The following is a 13,387-nucleotide window of genomic DNA, read 5'->3' on the forward strand; positions in this document are numbered from 1 at the left end:
TAACAGTTCATAGCATCTGCTGTGTCAGAGGTGACCACCTGTGAAATGGGTCAGTGGCCTTTGCATTACCAGACTTAATAATGCCACATTCCCTTTACCATAGGCACTCATTACAGGACTGAAAGTAATGACTGTTTCCCTTACACTCCTTGTGCTGCCTCAGGGTCAAGGTGGAGGCATGTTTTGGAGGTAGATGCTGGGAAGAGCCAGGAGAGGTTAATTTGAACTACTTCAGTGTTGGCCAGCACTACTTGCTGGCACCAAATTCAAGTAAGGGGAAAAAAAATTGAAGGAAAGTCTCATCTGGATGAGAAGCTATCTGTTTTCCAGGCATCATTGTCTTCCTGGCACTGGAGTAAAACTGCTGAGCCATCCGTTGGTCAAAAAGAGCCAGGAGAGGAAAGCTGTGATCTTCAGAGCTTCATCTTACAGAGTATCTTGTCTGTGAAAATGTCTTCACACAGGCATGGGGAGGCTTAGCTTCTTTCCTTTTAGGACTGCAAAGACAAAGAGAAGGTAATGAAGGGCCTTTGGGGAATTCAACTGTTTCAGCAATTTCATTTTTTCTTTTCCCTTCTCTTGCTGTTCAGAGTACTGGACTATGGGTTGCCAGGTTTGCAAATAGCAATGAAGTGATGACTATTGAATGGACCTTGGGCATCCTTTCATGTGCTGCTCTAGGATAGTAGAAGTAGAGCTTTGCTGGCTTCAAGTAGCACAGATGCTCATCCTCGGCTATGACTGTATGCTAGCAGGTCCAGAAAGTCTTATGGGCTCAGAAAGGAGCATCCAGGGCAAATAAGTGAGAAGGGTGAAATTAATGAACCTGAGGCTGATGGGAGATGGCCACTACAAAATTCCTTCTAAGGGTGGAAACTGCAACCTATTTCCTTTATGCTAAAGGAAAAGGTTCTTGTTTCCTCTTCCATGGTTACTCAGGTATAGATGTTCTTACCACAATTTTTGAAATGATGATGCAGTATGGTGTCATATTCTATCCCCACTGTTTTCTTCCTGCTTTGAATGGAGAACAGGGCTTGTGGACAGGCCAGGCCCCTCTGACTTTGCCTCATCTCATCTGATCTGGAAGCTCTGACTGGGGAAGCCTTTTGGGAATACCAGGGGCCCGTAGGTTTGGGTGAGGTGAGTGGAGATATAGCTGCCCTGACTGGGTGGTGATCCAGGCTGGTACTGGTCATGTACTGTGGGGGTGGGTGCTGTGCCAGTAGTGCTCAGTGCTTTTGGTGCCAGAGGGAAGGGCAGAGTACGTTCTTGGTGATTTGCTGATGATGCACAATGGAGGGGAGCAGCTGATAACACCAGATGGGGTCAGAGGGCCTGTGGCAGGCTGGAGACGTGGGCTGGTGGGGACCTCATAAAAGGAAACGCCATGTCTTGAGCAGCAGTGGAGCAGCCCTGTGCACCACCAGTTGCTGAGGACAGCCCATCTGGAAAGCAGCTTGGCAGAAAAGGCCCTGAGCCACAAAGGTGAACATGAGCCACCAATGTGCTTTTGTGGCAAAGAACACAACCCCCTGAGCTGCATCATCAGCAGGTTGAGGGAGGTGGTCATTTCTACTCAGCTTTTGTGAGGCCACAGGTGGAGTGAAGGGTCCAGCTCTGGGCTCTCAGTACAAGAGACAGGGACATACTGGAGCAAGTTCAGGAAGACCATGAGGATGGTTAAGGGAGTAGACTGCAGGCTGAGTACTCAGCCTGGAGAAGACTGAAGACATTTCCCATGTGTATAAATGTCTGAGGGAAGGAGTAAAGCAGACAGCCCCAGACTGCTTAGCAGTGCTCAGTGGAGGGGAAAGGGACAATGAGAAATTCCACTTAAACATAGGAAAAAAATGTTTACACTGAGGGTAGTCAGACACTGATGCAGGTTAGCCAGAAGAGGCTATGGTGCCTCCATCCTGGAGAAACTCAAAACCTGGCTGGACAGGACTTTCAACAGTTGTGCTCTAGGTGACCCTACTGTGAGCAGGTGGATGAATTAGATGATGCCCTTGATGGCTCACAGCCTCAGTCACTCTGTGAAATGCAAGCTTTGGAGAGCTGAAAGCTTCCTCAGAATATCTTTCAGGTCCTTGCGTTAAACAGAAAGGAGCTCATCTAGTTATGAAAACAAGATAAAGAGAAGTTATATTTTATAAAAGTCCCTTCACAATGCTTTGGGATTGGCTCTGGAGCCTGTTAAATAGATTTCTTTATATAACACATCTCTGCTTTCTTTGCAGCATCGCTGCCCTTTTGTCCAAGCCCTTCAGAGTCAGAAATGTTTTGAAAAGTTTTTTTTTTTCGTAAGAATGTGTGAGAGATGCGACCTGCTTTAATGTTGCTGGATTTCATAAATGACTGCAAAGCATTTGCATGTCTTCAGGCACCTTTCCTCTCCTGTGATCCAGAACATTTGTGTAAAAGAGAAGAAAAAAGAGAAAAACAAACAGAAAAGGCAATTCTCTTCCTGCTGTTATGTCCCAGGGACAATTTTTTTTTCATCTGCCTCCTGTATCATCTAAATTTTGCAGCTCTAATGCTAGCAATGCAAGGCTGAAAGCCAGCAGCTGTTTTTTTCCTCCCTTTTGTTCCACCCCCTGCAACCACAAAGGGTGTGGATTTCTCACAGAACACAGAAGGACATGGGATGCATGAATTGAATGAAGCTAAAATGAGAAATGGTTTAAGAAAAAAAGGGGGAATTGATGTGGAGCACCTTGATGGCAATTTTACAAAGTACTTTCCTGGCTATAAAAATGTTTTAATGACAGAAGGAAGTCTTAATCTGCCAGGGCCAGCCACCTGCTCAGTGCTCCTGTCACCTCTCTGTCAGCGTGAATCTACCAAAATCCATTCCTCAAAACACCAAACACAAGCCATCAATACTGCTTTGGGCAGACTAGTTTGGGAAGGTGAAGAAGGAAGAAAGTTGGAAGAAATCTGCTCAGCTAGATTTCCTCAAATTGCATTTCTCCTCAACAAAAGTATTTTAAAGCATGCTTCAGCCTCAGAAACCACCTTCTATGCCCTCCATGCACTTCCTTAGCTCTGGCACATAGCCATTTACCATGGTGCTGAAGAGGAAGGGGCATCTGATTTTGGGAAGCAGGCACTCATCTTCCTACAGAATCAGTTCTTGAGAATGTTATGTCTTTTCCATCAAAAGTAGGCTTAATAATACCTCCATATGTCTGCTGTTGCTTTCTCAGGTACATTGTCTGCCTACAGCTATTTTTTTCCCCACTCAAAAGTTTTGTTTGTGTGATTCATAATCTTCCGAAGCGTATGTAGAATCGAATATACCTCAGCTGCTAACTTCCCAAGGTGAGGTTGAGCCTGGTTCTGCTTTGTTTCTGATGCACATACAGAACCTTGTGAGCTGAAATGCCGAAGTGCGTTCAGCAGCTACGTTTTTCAAACTGGACTTGAGGTAGACAATATGCATCACAAAGACAGCAGAGAATAAAGCCATGGAAGGATGAATGCATGGCAAGCTGCAGCTCTACCATACGTTACAAGAATGCCAAATGAACATTTCAGATTCATACCAACCTATCTACCTACCTTTGGTAACATAAAGATAGAAGAAATCACAGTAGAAGATGGTTTGTACCACCCCAGAAACCACAGCGATCTGGTCGTAGAAATTCTCGGTGTGGTAGCGCCAGACCCAGTTGGCGATGTAGAGAGCGCGGTAGAGGCCCAGGAAGAAAAGGTAGTGGGTCGTGATGGTCTCTGCTTCCCCTGTCTTGCTGATCATGAAGAGCTGAGGAAGGATAGCCACGGACTCCAGGTAGATGGAGAAGGTCCAGAGTATCTGTGAGATGCGAAATGAAGGCAGTGGAAAGTCTTGGCACTGGTTGACATACATTTAGACCCAAAGCTTTTCATTTGGCAGAGCACCAAGGGTGTGAGCAGGATAAGGACTGCTGCTGGAATTGGGGAAAATGAGCTTGCTGTGGTGGGGCTGAGAGGAGACGGTGTTGAGCTACCCTATGGATGGTGTGGCCTTCAAGGCCTGCCAACCTTGCCTTCTTGCTCTTGCTGTTAAAAATCTCAACTATTCAGCATGCTGCTTACTCTGCTGCCTGGTGTCAGGCTGCTGCTTCCCCTCCCTATTCCTGTCTCAGGTTTTCCTTACCTCCAAGGGGGTGAAGCTGTGGTTCTCCAGAAATGAGAGGCCTGTGACAGGGACCAGCAGGAACTCAAGGCGAAAGGAGTCATTCTCGCTGTCAAATGTCTTCCGGAATCTCACATAGATCATGTACACGGTGACATAGGCACATATCAAAAATATGACCTGGGAGAGGGAAAGGAGATGGCAAGACTTTTCTTGCAGTTGCACCTTCTGTGCTCAAAGAGAGGGTGGCTTTTCCAAAGTCAAGATGTCTTAACCTGGCTTTGGTGGGGCCACGCCAGAACAAGATAGTGGTGAATGTCTTTTCTGCAATGTCTTGTGGATTGATTTCAGGTGGTGGTAATCTGGTGATCAATTAAAGATTGCCTCACAATGAGGATTGCACTTGTTTGAGCCCTCTAGAGAGAGCTCTGTGTGAAGAAGTTGGCTTGGTGACAGCAGTTTGTTAGTGCTCCTGCTGTGCAAGGACATCTAGGCTTGCTTCATGGTGTCTTGTTCTGGTGGTACTAAATGTGATGGGTTCAGCTTGCTCAGTGACTGTGGTTAGGGATTTTGTTTGTTTGTTTGTTTTGGTTTTTTGTTCAATGGAGGGCCAGTGAGACCAAAGGAAGCATTTTTATCCACCCTTCCTGGCTGAAAAAACTGACTTAGTGACTGTGTACCTTCACCTCCCCAAGAAACCATGACAAGCTGAGGGTGACCTCTGCTTCTGCACTGCCCTCTCCTTACCTTCATCACAGTGTTATAGACAGAGATGAAGGTTGTGAACAGGTCCAGGTAGCGAGTTGTGAAGACGAGGGCAAAAAGGATCTGACTCTTCCCAGAGATACCTGCATGGCAGAGAGAAGAAAGGAAAGTAAAGCAGATGAGAGGAGGGACCTTTAGGATGGTGATTCCCTTTATGCTTTCTTTGGAAGCAGTTGTATGTTGCATTGTGAACCAGGTTTGGCATGTAGATGCTGTGGTAGCTCTAGATCTATCCCAGGACTGCCTGAAGTCTCCCAAGTTAAGGGACTATGTCAGCAGGTTCCTTTTGACACCCCGTGAGTCCTGCCTTGGGTCGTGGGCACCAGTGCTCAGTGGGCATGTTCACTGCTTTGGCCAATTCAGGCCTTACTATCACCAAAACACCTTTCTCTTCCCTTCTTTGTCCCCTTCATCAATGGGGGTTGTGACATCTGCTGCATGATAGAAAATCTGTGGGGTCAGGGACCAGCCCAGGGATGCTGATAGAGCTTAGTCACTACTGATAGGGAGACGCAGTGAGACCCACACATTTCTCTACCTGAGGTGACAGCCACGATGCTGCAGCCCAGCTCCAAAGTCTGTTGGGATGGAAACCACGAACTCAGAGCAAAATCTTCCTGTAGAAAGCTGCTGCCCTGATTTCCTCATCCGGGGATGGGACTGCCTCTGGTACCTACCCACTGACAGGACCTCTGAACTAAAGCAGTTTGTTCCTACAGGTTGTTTGGTGCTGCCACAACTTCTTCTGCTCATTTCCCACCTCTCTTTGGCCTTGCTGCTGTCTACTTTGCTATACTAGCCCAAGACCAACATGTACCAAAGGTTCTGTGCCTTGCCACATCACATCCTTCCAATGCAGCCATCTCCTTCTGGCTGGGACACTTCCTAGAGGAGGAGGACTTCCTCGAGAAAGCTTGCCAGGGAGTGCTGCCAGACTGTGTGGACTGTTGCTAGCCTTTTTGACACCCTGTTTTGCTTGCACCCCTCATCGAGCCCTCCAAGGGCTCCCCTCCTTCTCCGGTGTGTGGGAACACTCACCAGCACAGGACTTGGACTTCAGGATCTTCATCAGCAGGATGATGATGGCCAGCAAGTGGGAGAGGTCCCCCAGGATGCGGAAGATGTTCATGGTGCCAGGGGTGCTCCTTTAGGGCAAAGGGAGCAGGATGCTTTCTGTGGGCAGGGAGGGCAAGGGCCAGGAGATTTTTCCTCCCAAGCTTCGACCGAGCGAACGCTCTCCTCCGGCTCAACTTTCCTTTTGTCCTCAAGTGGGGAGCCCTCTTTTCTGGCAGAGGAAAGTTCAGGCTTCTCTCTCCGCTGATTGTGAGTGCCTTTCCCCTGCCAGGCGCTCAAACTGGATATCTCCCTTGCCTACCTTTCCCCCTGGGTGTATTTTCTCTCTCTTCTCTGCCCCAGGGCCTTCCTGTCTCTGCTCCAGGCTGAAAACTGGGGTTTGTCCCCTGGAGAGCTTCAGGATAAGCCTGCTGAGCAACCCCAAAGCCAGCACTAGGTGACGGTGACGTGGCTCCTGCCTCGCCGGGGAGGAGAGAGAGGCGGAGGCGGGAATAGCTGCGCTATTTTTCCTTTTTTTTTTTTTTCTCTTCCCTTTTTTGCTTCCCCAACTTGTCTCAAGTTACATGCGGAAGTGTCGTTAAAGGGGAAAAGGCAGAGGGGAAGGAATCCCCATGCTCTGGCTTTGGAGATGCACCATCCTGCGAGGGCTGGGCTTTCCAGGGACACGCCCTGGGGGTGCATTAACCTCCGTCCTGCTCCCAGCTGGCAGCCGCCTGCCCTCTGCCCTTCCCACCCCCATCCTGGCTGCAGCGCCTTCTTCTCAGTGTTGCACTTTGTCTCCTGGAGCAAACGAAGAAGAGGAAAGAGATCTGAATGCCCTTGTTGCTGCAGCTCTGTATCACACCCCACTTCCACGGCAGCCCACGTGCTGCATTCCCCAGTGTCCTCCCTATCAGGCACCAATGCCTTTGGGTGTCTGCTGTGCAGATGTGAACCCCAGAGCCCAGCCCTGGAGGGAAGAAAAGAATCTCCCATGGGCTGGTTTGAAACAAACTTTGCTGAAGTGTCCCCTGTCACAAGAAGGACAGGGACCTGCTGGAGTGGGTACAGAGAAGGGCTCTGGGGACAGAGTTGGTCCTGTTCAGCCTGGAGAAGAGAAGGCTCCAGGGAGACCTTAAAGCTGAATTTCAGTATCTGAAAGGGACCTACAGGAAAGCTGCTAAGAAGGGACTGCTAAGAAGGGCTTGTACAGATAGGATGAAGGGGAGTGGTTTGAAATGGGAGCAGGGTGGGTTTAGGTTGGATATCAGGAGGAAGCTCTTTAGAGTGAGGGTAGTAAAATACTGGAAGAGGTTGCCCAGAGATGTGGTGGAGACCCCATCCCTGGAGACATTCAGGGTCAAACTAGATGGGGTCCTCAGCAACCTGATCTAGTTGGAGATGTCCCTGCTCACTGCAGGGAGGTTGGACAAGATGACTTTTGAGGGTCCCTTCTAACCCAGTGCACTCTGTGATGACATTAATGCTGGATTCTTGCAACTGGATTGCAAAGAAGGACATACATGTGCTGAGTGAAAGAAGCACACAGGTGCTGCTGCTTTTAGAGATTGAGCAGGAAGGAGCTTACTAGTGACAGTTACCATGTTTTAATTTACTCAGGAACAGCCCAGGGTGACCAGCCTGGTCAGGATAAACCTTGCCCTTGCAGCAGTCGGGGACCTCTACATCCTGACAGATACTCCTTAGATATTAGATATTCATTATCTAGTCACTAAGATAAAATTGCTTTAATACAACCAGGTGGATGTTTTAATTTGTCAGCTTGTTCCCAAGCAAATCACATCTGGCTGTGGGTCTAATTTGGTTATTCAAGAATTGCCTGACCCTGCTTGCTCTTGACCTGTGACTGGCTCTGGCTGCTGCCCTCCCTGTCCCCAGCTGCTACCCACTGCCATCTCCTTTGGGTGTTCCTCCATCCTCACGGGCTGGCTTGGAGTAACATCTTTAATGACTGAAGTGTAAAACTGTTTTCCCTGGTGCTTACTGAGAGGAATAACCAACTCTATTAGTAACACCGGATTCCTTTCTGAATACATTTGCATACATTTCCTCCCTGCCCATTAGGCTGGCTGCTGTGTTTTCCCTCTGCTGCTCCAGCACCTGCTGTACCGGGCTTTTCCAGTCATGTTCCCAATTCAGGCTGAAAAACACCTGCTTGGGTCTGCAAAAACAGGGAGGGCCTGTCTGCCCCCAGACAGGGCAGTGAGGCAGAGATTGGTGCAGAGAAGAGCAGGTTAGACCGCATGAGAGCACTGACAAAGGAGCAATGGGTTTCCAGCAACTGAGTTTCCAGCTGTTGGAGCAGAGCCACTCAAGATTTCAACAGGGCTCTGCAAGGCTGAGGGGGCACTGGTGAAAGCCAAGCCCCAGCCTCGGTGACCCAGCAGGTCCCTGGTGTCCAAGGTGTCCAAGGTGCTTTCACAGATGGGCAAAGAGTGTTTTTAACTGTGGAATAAGGATGGGAGGTTTCAGGGAAAGGAACAAATTTAAGGTCATCTCTTCTGACAGACCCACTTCTAAGTCCCTGGGGTGCAGTGTCAGGTATAGCCCTTGTTGTTGTCTTGTCCCTCCACTCCTCTTTGCAGTTTCTCATCCCACCTAGGACATGGAATCTCCTGTGCAGGGGTGAGACAGTTGTGGGTGGAGAAGGTTTATTCTTTTCATCTTGCATCTTCCCAAGAAGATCTGGTAATCCTGAAGCCACAGCCATTATCTCCTGCTGCAGCACCCAAACCCAACAGCTGAGGTGGCCATCACAGAGACTTCATGAAAGCAGCCCAACTGAGCTCACCCAGCTGGGACATCTGGTGGGTCTTGGGTCTGCCCATGGGACATCCCTGTCTGGCATGAAGGAGGGCCATGGGAAAGCTCCTAGAAGGGCAAGGGACAGCTGGACACTTAGAGAAGGAAAAACTGGCACACAAAGAGGGAGCAAGTAAAAATAAACCTTCCCTCCTCCCTCCCTGCCACAAGATGAAGCGCCTTGCACCGGGTGTCTCCCTGCCTCCCAAAATAATGCCGGGTGCTGCCACTGCACCACACAGTGATGCTCTCTCCATGCCTCCCGTTTCCATGGTGACCACAAGGAATGTCGCCAGGGTGACAGGGAAGCAGCAAGCTGGGATTTGGCACCAAAATCGAGAATTTGGGATTGTTGAATTTATTTTTAATATTTTTTTTCTTACTTCCTCCCTGTAATTTTCTTCTTTTTTGGGGTATCCTCCTAACACTCTTTGCCTATCACCCCATGGTTCAGTTAGAATTCTGGGGGGGCCAGCAGAATGCTTCATCACATGGGGCTTAATAACCATCCTCAAACTTTTTCCCTCTACTTCATTGGTCTGGAAATTTGGATATGCCATACCTGAGGATGAGGACATGAGGTTAATTCCCTTTCACCACTGGGAAAAGTATTTGTGTGCTGGGGCACACAGGGGGAAAGGGGCTATCTGGAGGTTCCCATATCCCTTCCCCAATCCACAAGGAATTTTTATCGGTAATGATGGCGACCTTATCCTAAAAAAGTATCGTGGCGGGTCTCCAAATCCATATTTCCAAATCTACCTAGGTGCAACTACGTAATCACATCCCAAGAAGTAAGGTGGTAGATTGTACAACTCTCTCTGCTGTTCCTGTCGTGTTTTGTCCAACAACTCAATTTTAGGTGGAAAAAACCCCCCGCCCGGTTTCCCATGTGGGAACCTTTTGTGGCTACCCTCTCTTTGCACCCATCATACCTTCAATGCCCTACTTTTTTTCTCTGGTTCTTTTTTTCACCTTTTCTGTTTGTTTCAGGTGTTGGGTTTATCTTGTGTGTGGTTTTTAAGGGGGTAAAGGGATGCCCGGGGATTTCTTTGCCAGGTGGTCCCAAGGAGGAGGGGGGAAAAATTGTTTTAGGTGGTGCGGTGCTGGGGAACACAGCGGGGTTCAGCATCATGGGTCACCTCTATCTGTGACCAGGACAGCTTGGCTGGGGTGGTCCTGGAGGACAGTCAGAAGAGGGTGATAGAAGGAGCCTGGGAGAAGCTAAGAGGTTAAAACTGTCAGACCTGCCTGGGGCAAAGAGGTCTGGAGGGCTTGTGCTGGCTGAGCTTGTGTCTCAGGGAAGTAGGACCATAGGTGGTGAAGCAGGGCCTGCTGTCATGGTGGTTGTGCTTGACTTCATCACCAGGCAGGAGAGAGGTCAGGCAGCACTTAAACACTTTTCCAGGAGCTCCAGCATCCACCCCTCCATCCATTCTTTTATCCATCCCTCCATTTTCTCCTCAATCCCTTCATCCACCTACCCATTCATCCATCCATCCATCCATCAATCCAAACATTCCTTCGTCTATCTCTTCATCTCTTTCCCTCCTTTCTTTTATTCATCCCTCCACCCTTCCATCCCTCTGCCTCCCTCATCCCCACAGCAGCATCGGGAAAGGTTGGTGGAGTGGGGCTATTTTTGGGAGCGTCTCCCTAGCAACGGCTGCCACCACCGTCTGTGGTGGCTTTTCCATAGGTGCTAAAATATTCCACGCTTCTTATTAAAGACGGTGCTGGTGGAGACGGGCGGGGGTGGCGAGTGAGAGCCACCCCAGGACTGGGGCCAGCGGGCCTGGGACAGCCAGAGCATGGCACCCTGGGGGCACAAGGACAGTGACAGGCTGGTGACATCCTCTGTGCAACATCCTCATGTCCTTCCCAATGGCTCTGGCCATGCTGGCTGCCTCTTGGCTGCACCAGGGTGCTGCGTGGTGTGCAAGGTGAAGCTGCCCAAGTGGAGGGAGAGCTGGTGCTGAGAAGCAAAAGGCAGAGAGGTTGAAAACCCAACTAAAGCCAAGGAGGCAGCAGGGGTGTGTGTATGCCTGGAGGATTCTCTCATCCCAGGTAGGAACAAGATGTCTCTTCAACATCTTCCTCCCTTTACTGCTCGGAAGGGAAGGGCCTGTCATGGTGCCAGGGGACTGTTATACTTTGCCATGGGCCTCCTGTGCAGCTCCCAGCTAATAGGTCTTGGGAAGCAATCCCATTTGCCCACCATGAACCTGAACAAGGTCCCCACAGGGACAGTTGAAGAGGTGATGGAACGAGTGGACTGGCCCAGTTCTGTCCAGGTGCTACGGCCACCCAAGACATCCCATTCAAGCAGTGTGGAGCAGCTGTGGGCAGACCAGGGAGAGCTGGCTAGTGCAGAAGACTCATGCTCCTCATTTGCAGATGCTTATCTGTGTGAAGAGCAGCTAAAAATACCCTCTGCTTCCCCTGGGGTGGCTTTGGCAGGTGAGAGAAGGCCATGCTCAGCACCATGGTGCTCAGTGATGCCAATGGGGGACAGCGCTTCTCGCAGTGTGTTATGCAAGGGAGCATCTCCTCTGCCAGAGGATCTTGGGATGATTTTGGGAGGGAGGATCATAATTGTTGCAGGATGGGGACAGAGTGGATTTTAATCTTTTTTAAACTTTCCAGCACAGACCTTAAATCTGGGGACAGCAGATGAGACACTGAGATGGAAACAACAACCTTGCACTCTGCCAGCCTGGTGTGGATCTGGCCCCAGGAGTCCATGTCTACAGCTGCTGGCTGTGGGACTGGGGCTCTCTTCAACTTCTAACTTCACTGCCACAGGGTCCCCTGGCCCTTCATCTTGCCTTCAAAAGGTGACCTCTTCAAAGCCCCTGAGATGCTGCTGACCGTGGAGATCCAGCTGAGCTTTCTGGGACATATTTCCCAGCAGGGCAGCTGTGCATCATCCTGGAGCCTGAGGGCTAGTCCCTCCTTGCCAATATTCCCTGTCCCTCCATGCCTTGTCCCCAGCATCACCCATCCTGGCAGGATAGCTCCAGCACTGCAGGATGGAAAGGTCAGCCTGTGGACGCAGGGAGCTGATGACCCCGAGGCAAATGCTCTGCACAAGCTGGGAGAGGTTGGTCCTTCCTCAGGGCAAGGTGTCAGCCCAGCATCCCAGACCCAGGTGTGAAAAATACCCCATCAGTGGATATTTCAGCCCTTCGTGCCAGCCTGGTGGGAAGATTTGCCTCCTGGGGGCACTCCCTGTCCCCTTCCTGCTGCCGATGGTTGCGCTCTTGTCTCCCCCATGGTGGCTCGGCAGCAGTGCCTCCGTGGCTCTGAGCTCACACGCGAGGATGGGCTAAAGTAGCGGAAAGCTGTTGGATCCTACCACAGAGTTACTGACTTCTCAGCTACAGACTGCATAGCAATCAGCGAGGGGGAGAGGCAGCCAGGGAAAGGGAGCGGAGCGCAAAGAGAGGAAGAGTGGAAGGGAGAGGGGGGATTTGGGAACTAGAGCAAGGGGGCAGTGAGAGGCATGGGGCGAATAATGCCAGGCAAAGAGAGAGCCAGGCAGGAGGGGGAGACCTGAACCCATCGCCAAGCCACAAAGTCACATCAGTGCTCCGTGGGATGGATGCTCCAGGGAGCAAAAAATTCTGAGGAGAGGCAGAGGCAGGAGGAGAACGCTGGCGTGGGCAGGGCAGAGTTAGGAGAAGAGCAGGTCGCAGTGGAGCAGGTCGCTGTTCATCAGGGAGAGAAAAAAAAAAAAAACAGCCAGAAGCAAGCGAGGGCTGCCGAAGAGACCTTCCTGATTCCCCCGTCCAGCTGAGATATTTCATGGTGAGATGGAGAAACCGGTCGCTTTCCACTTCCTCTGATGCTGGCTCGGCTGGAGCAGGCTGCAGCCCTCGGCAGGACCCGGGTAAGAGGCGGTGCTGGGGTGCGCTGCTCCCCTCACTGGCATGAGTTCGGGGAGGGTTTTTTCCCCTTAGGAAAATAATGCATTGTTTCATCTGCGCTGGCTCTGAGGAGCAGCTATAAATATAACTTAGAGAGAGATGCGTGGCTTCATGTGAGCGTGCCAGTGAATAATAAAGTTGCCTGTGTGCGTGCCATATGCACATATGGCTACCCGGGTGGCCGTGGGCCAAGGGACAGGGGTGGCTGCCTGCCTGTAAACCTCCCCAGCTTCCCTCCTCATCCCTCGCCACCCTGCCTTGGGTTGCTTTGCAGGTAACTTCTTCATTTTCTCCCCGTGTCTCCTTTAGTGCCTTCTCACCTGGGGCTGGGTCTTGCTCACCTCTCGTTTCTCCTGTTCTCTGTGGCTGATAGTCTCAGCTGGTTCCCAGAGAAGTATGGAGCTGGAGACCTGTTCTCCAAGCACTCAGGCACAACCAGGGCTCAAGCAGCCGTGTTGGCTCCCATGCTGCCCACAGAGCTTCTCAGGACCCAGACCTGCCCACCTTTCCTTTGCCTTCTAGTTCTTCTAGTCCCAGCCTGGCTGATTCTGCCAGGGGTGGTCCAACATCCACTAGACAGGCACAGTGCAAACGGTCCTCTGGGTACTGGGTTTGCATGAAAGAGCTCAGGAGAAAGCTGTGAATGAAATGCCAGAGAAACTCTGCCTTTGCTCCCTATTGGCAATGCCAGAGT

The 13,387-nt window shown here is 50.5% G+C and overlaps 1 protein-coding gene across 1 annotated transcript; it reads right to left on the bottom strand.

Annotated features, from left to right (window-relative positions):
* Positions 1-456: 456 nt before the first annotated feature.
* On the bottom strand, positions 457-6,017 carry KDELR3 (KDEL endoplasmic reticulum protein retention receptor 3). The gene is made up of 5 exons (XM_054386866.1): positions 5,927-6,017; positions 4,871-4,971; positions 4,145-4,303; positions 3,568-3,820; positions 457-497 (listed from the first exon to the last, which is right to left on the bottom strand). Exons 1-5 carry the CDS (start codon positions 6,015-6,017, stop codon positions 457-459), a joined length of 645 nt encoding a protein of 214 aa, XP_054242841.1.
* Positions 6,018-13,387: the final 7,370 nt, after the last annotated feature.

This window comes from Indicator indicator, chromosome 14 (genome assembly GCF_027791375.1).
Source record: "Indicator indicator isolate 239-I01 chromosome 14, UM_Iind_1.1, whole genome shotgun sequence".
NCBI lineage: Eukaryota > Metazoa > Chordata > Aves > Piciformes > Indicatoridae > Indicator > Indicator indicator.

Bases quoted from the DNA above. Each gene is read 5' to 3' on its own strand.
- KDELR3 (XM_054386866.1), bottom strand. From the start codon at position 6,017: ATGAACATCTTCCGCATCCTGGGGGACCTCTCCCACTTGCTGGCCATC. The intron at 3,821-4,144 runs GTAAGGAAAACC...CGCATCTCACAG, and splicing joins ACAGCTTCACCCCCTTGGAG to ATACTCTGGACCTTCTCCAT. The intron at 498-3,567 runs GTAGGTAGATAG...TTGTCTTTGCAG, and splicing joins CTATCTTTATGTTACCAAAG to TCCTAAAAGGAAAGAAGCTA.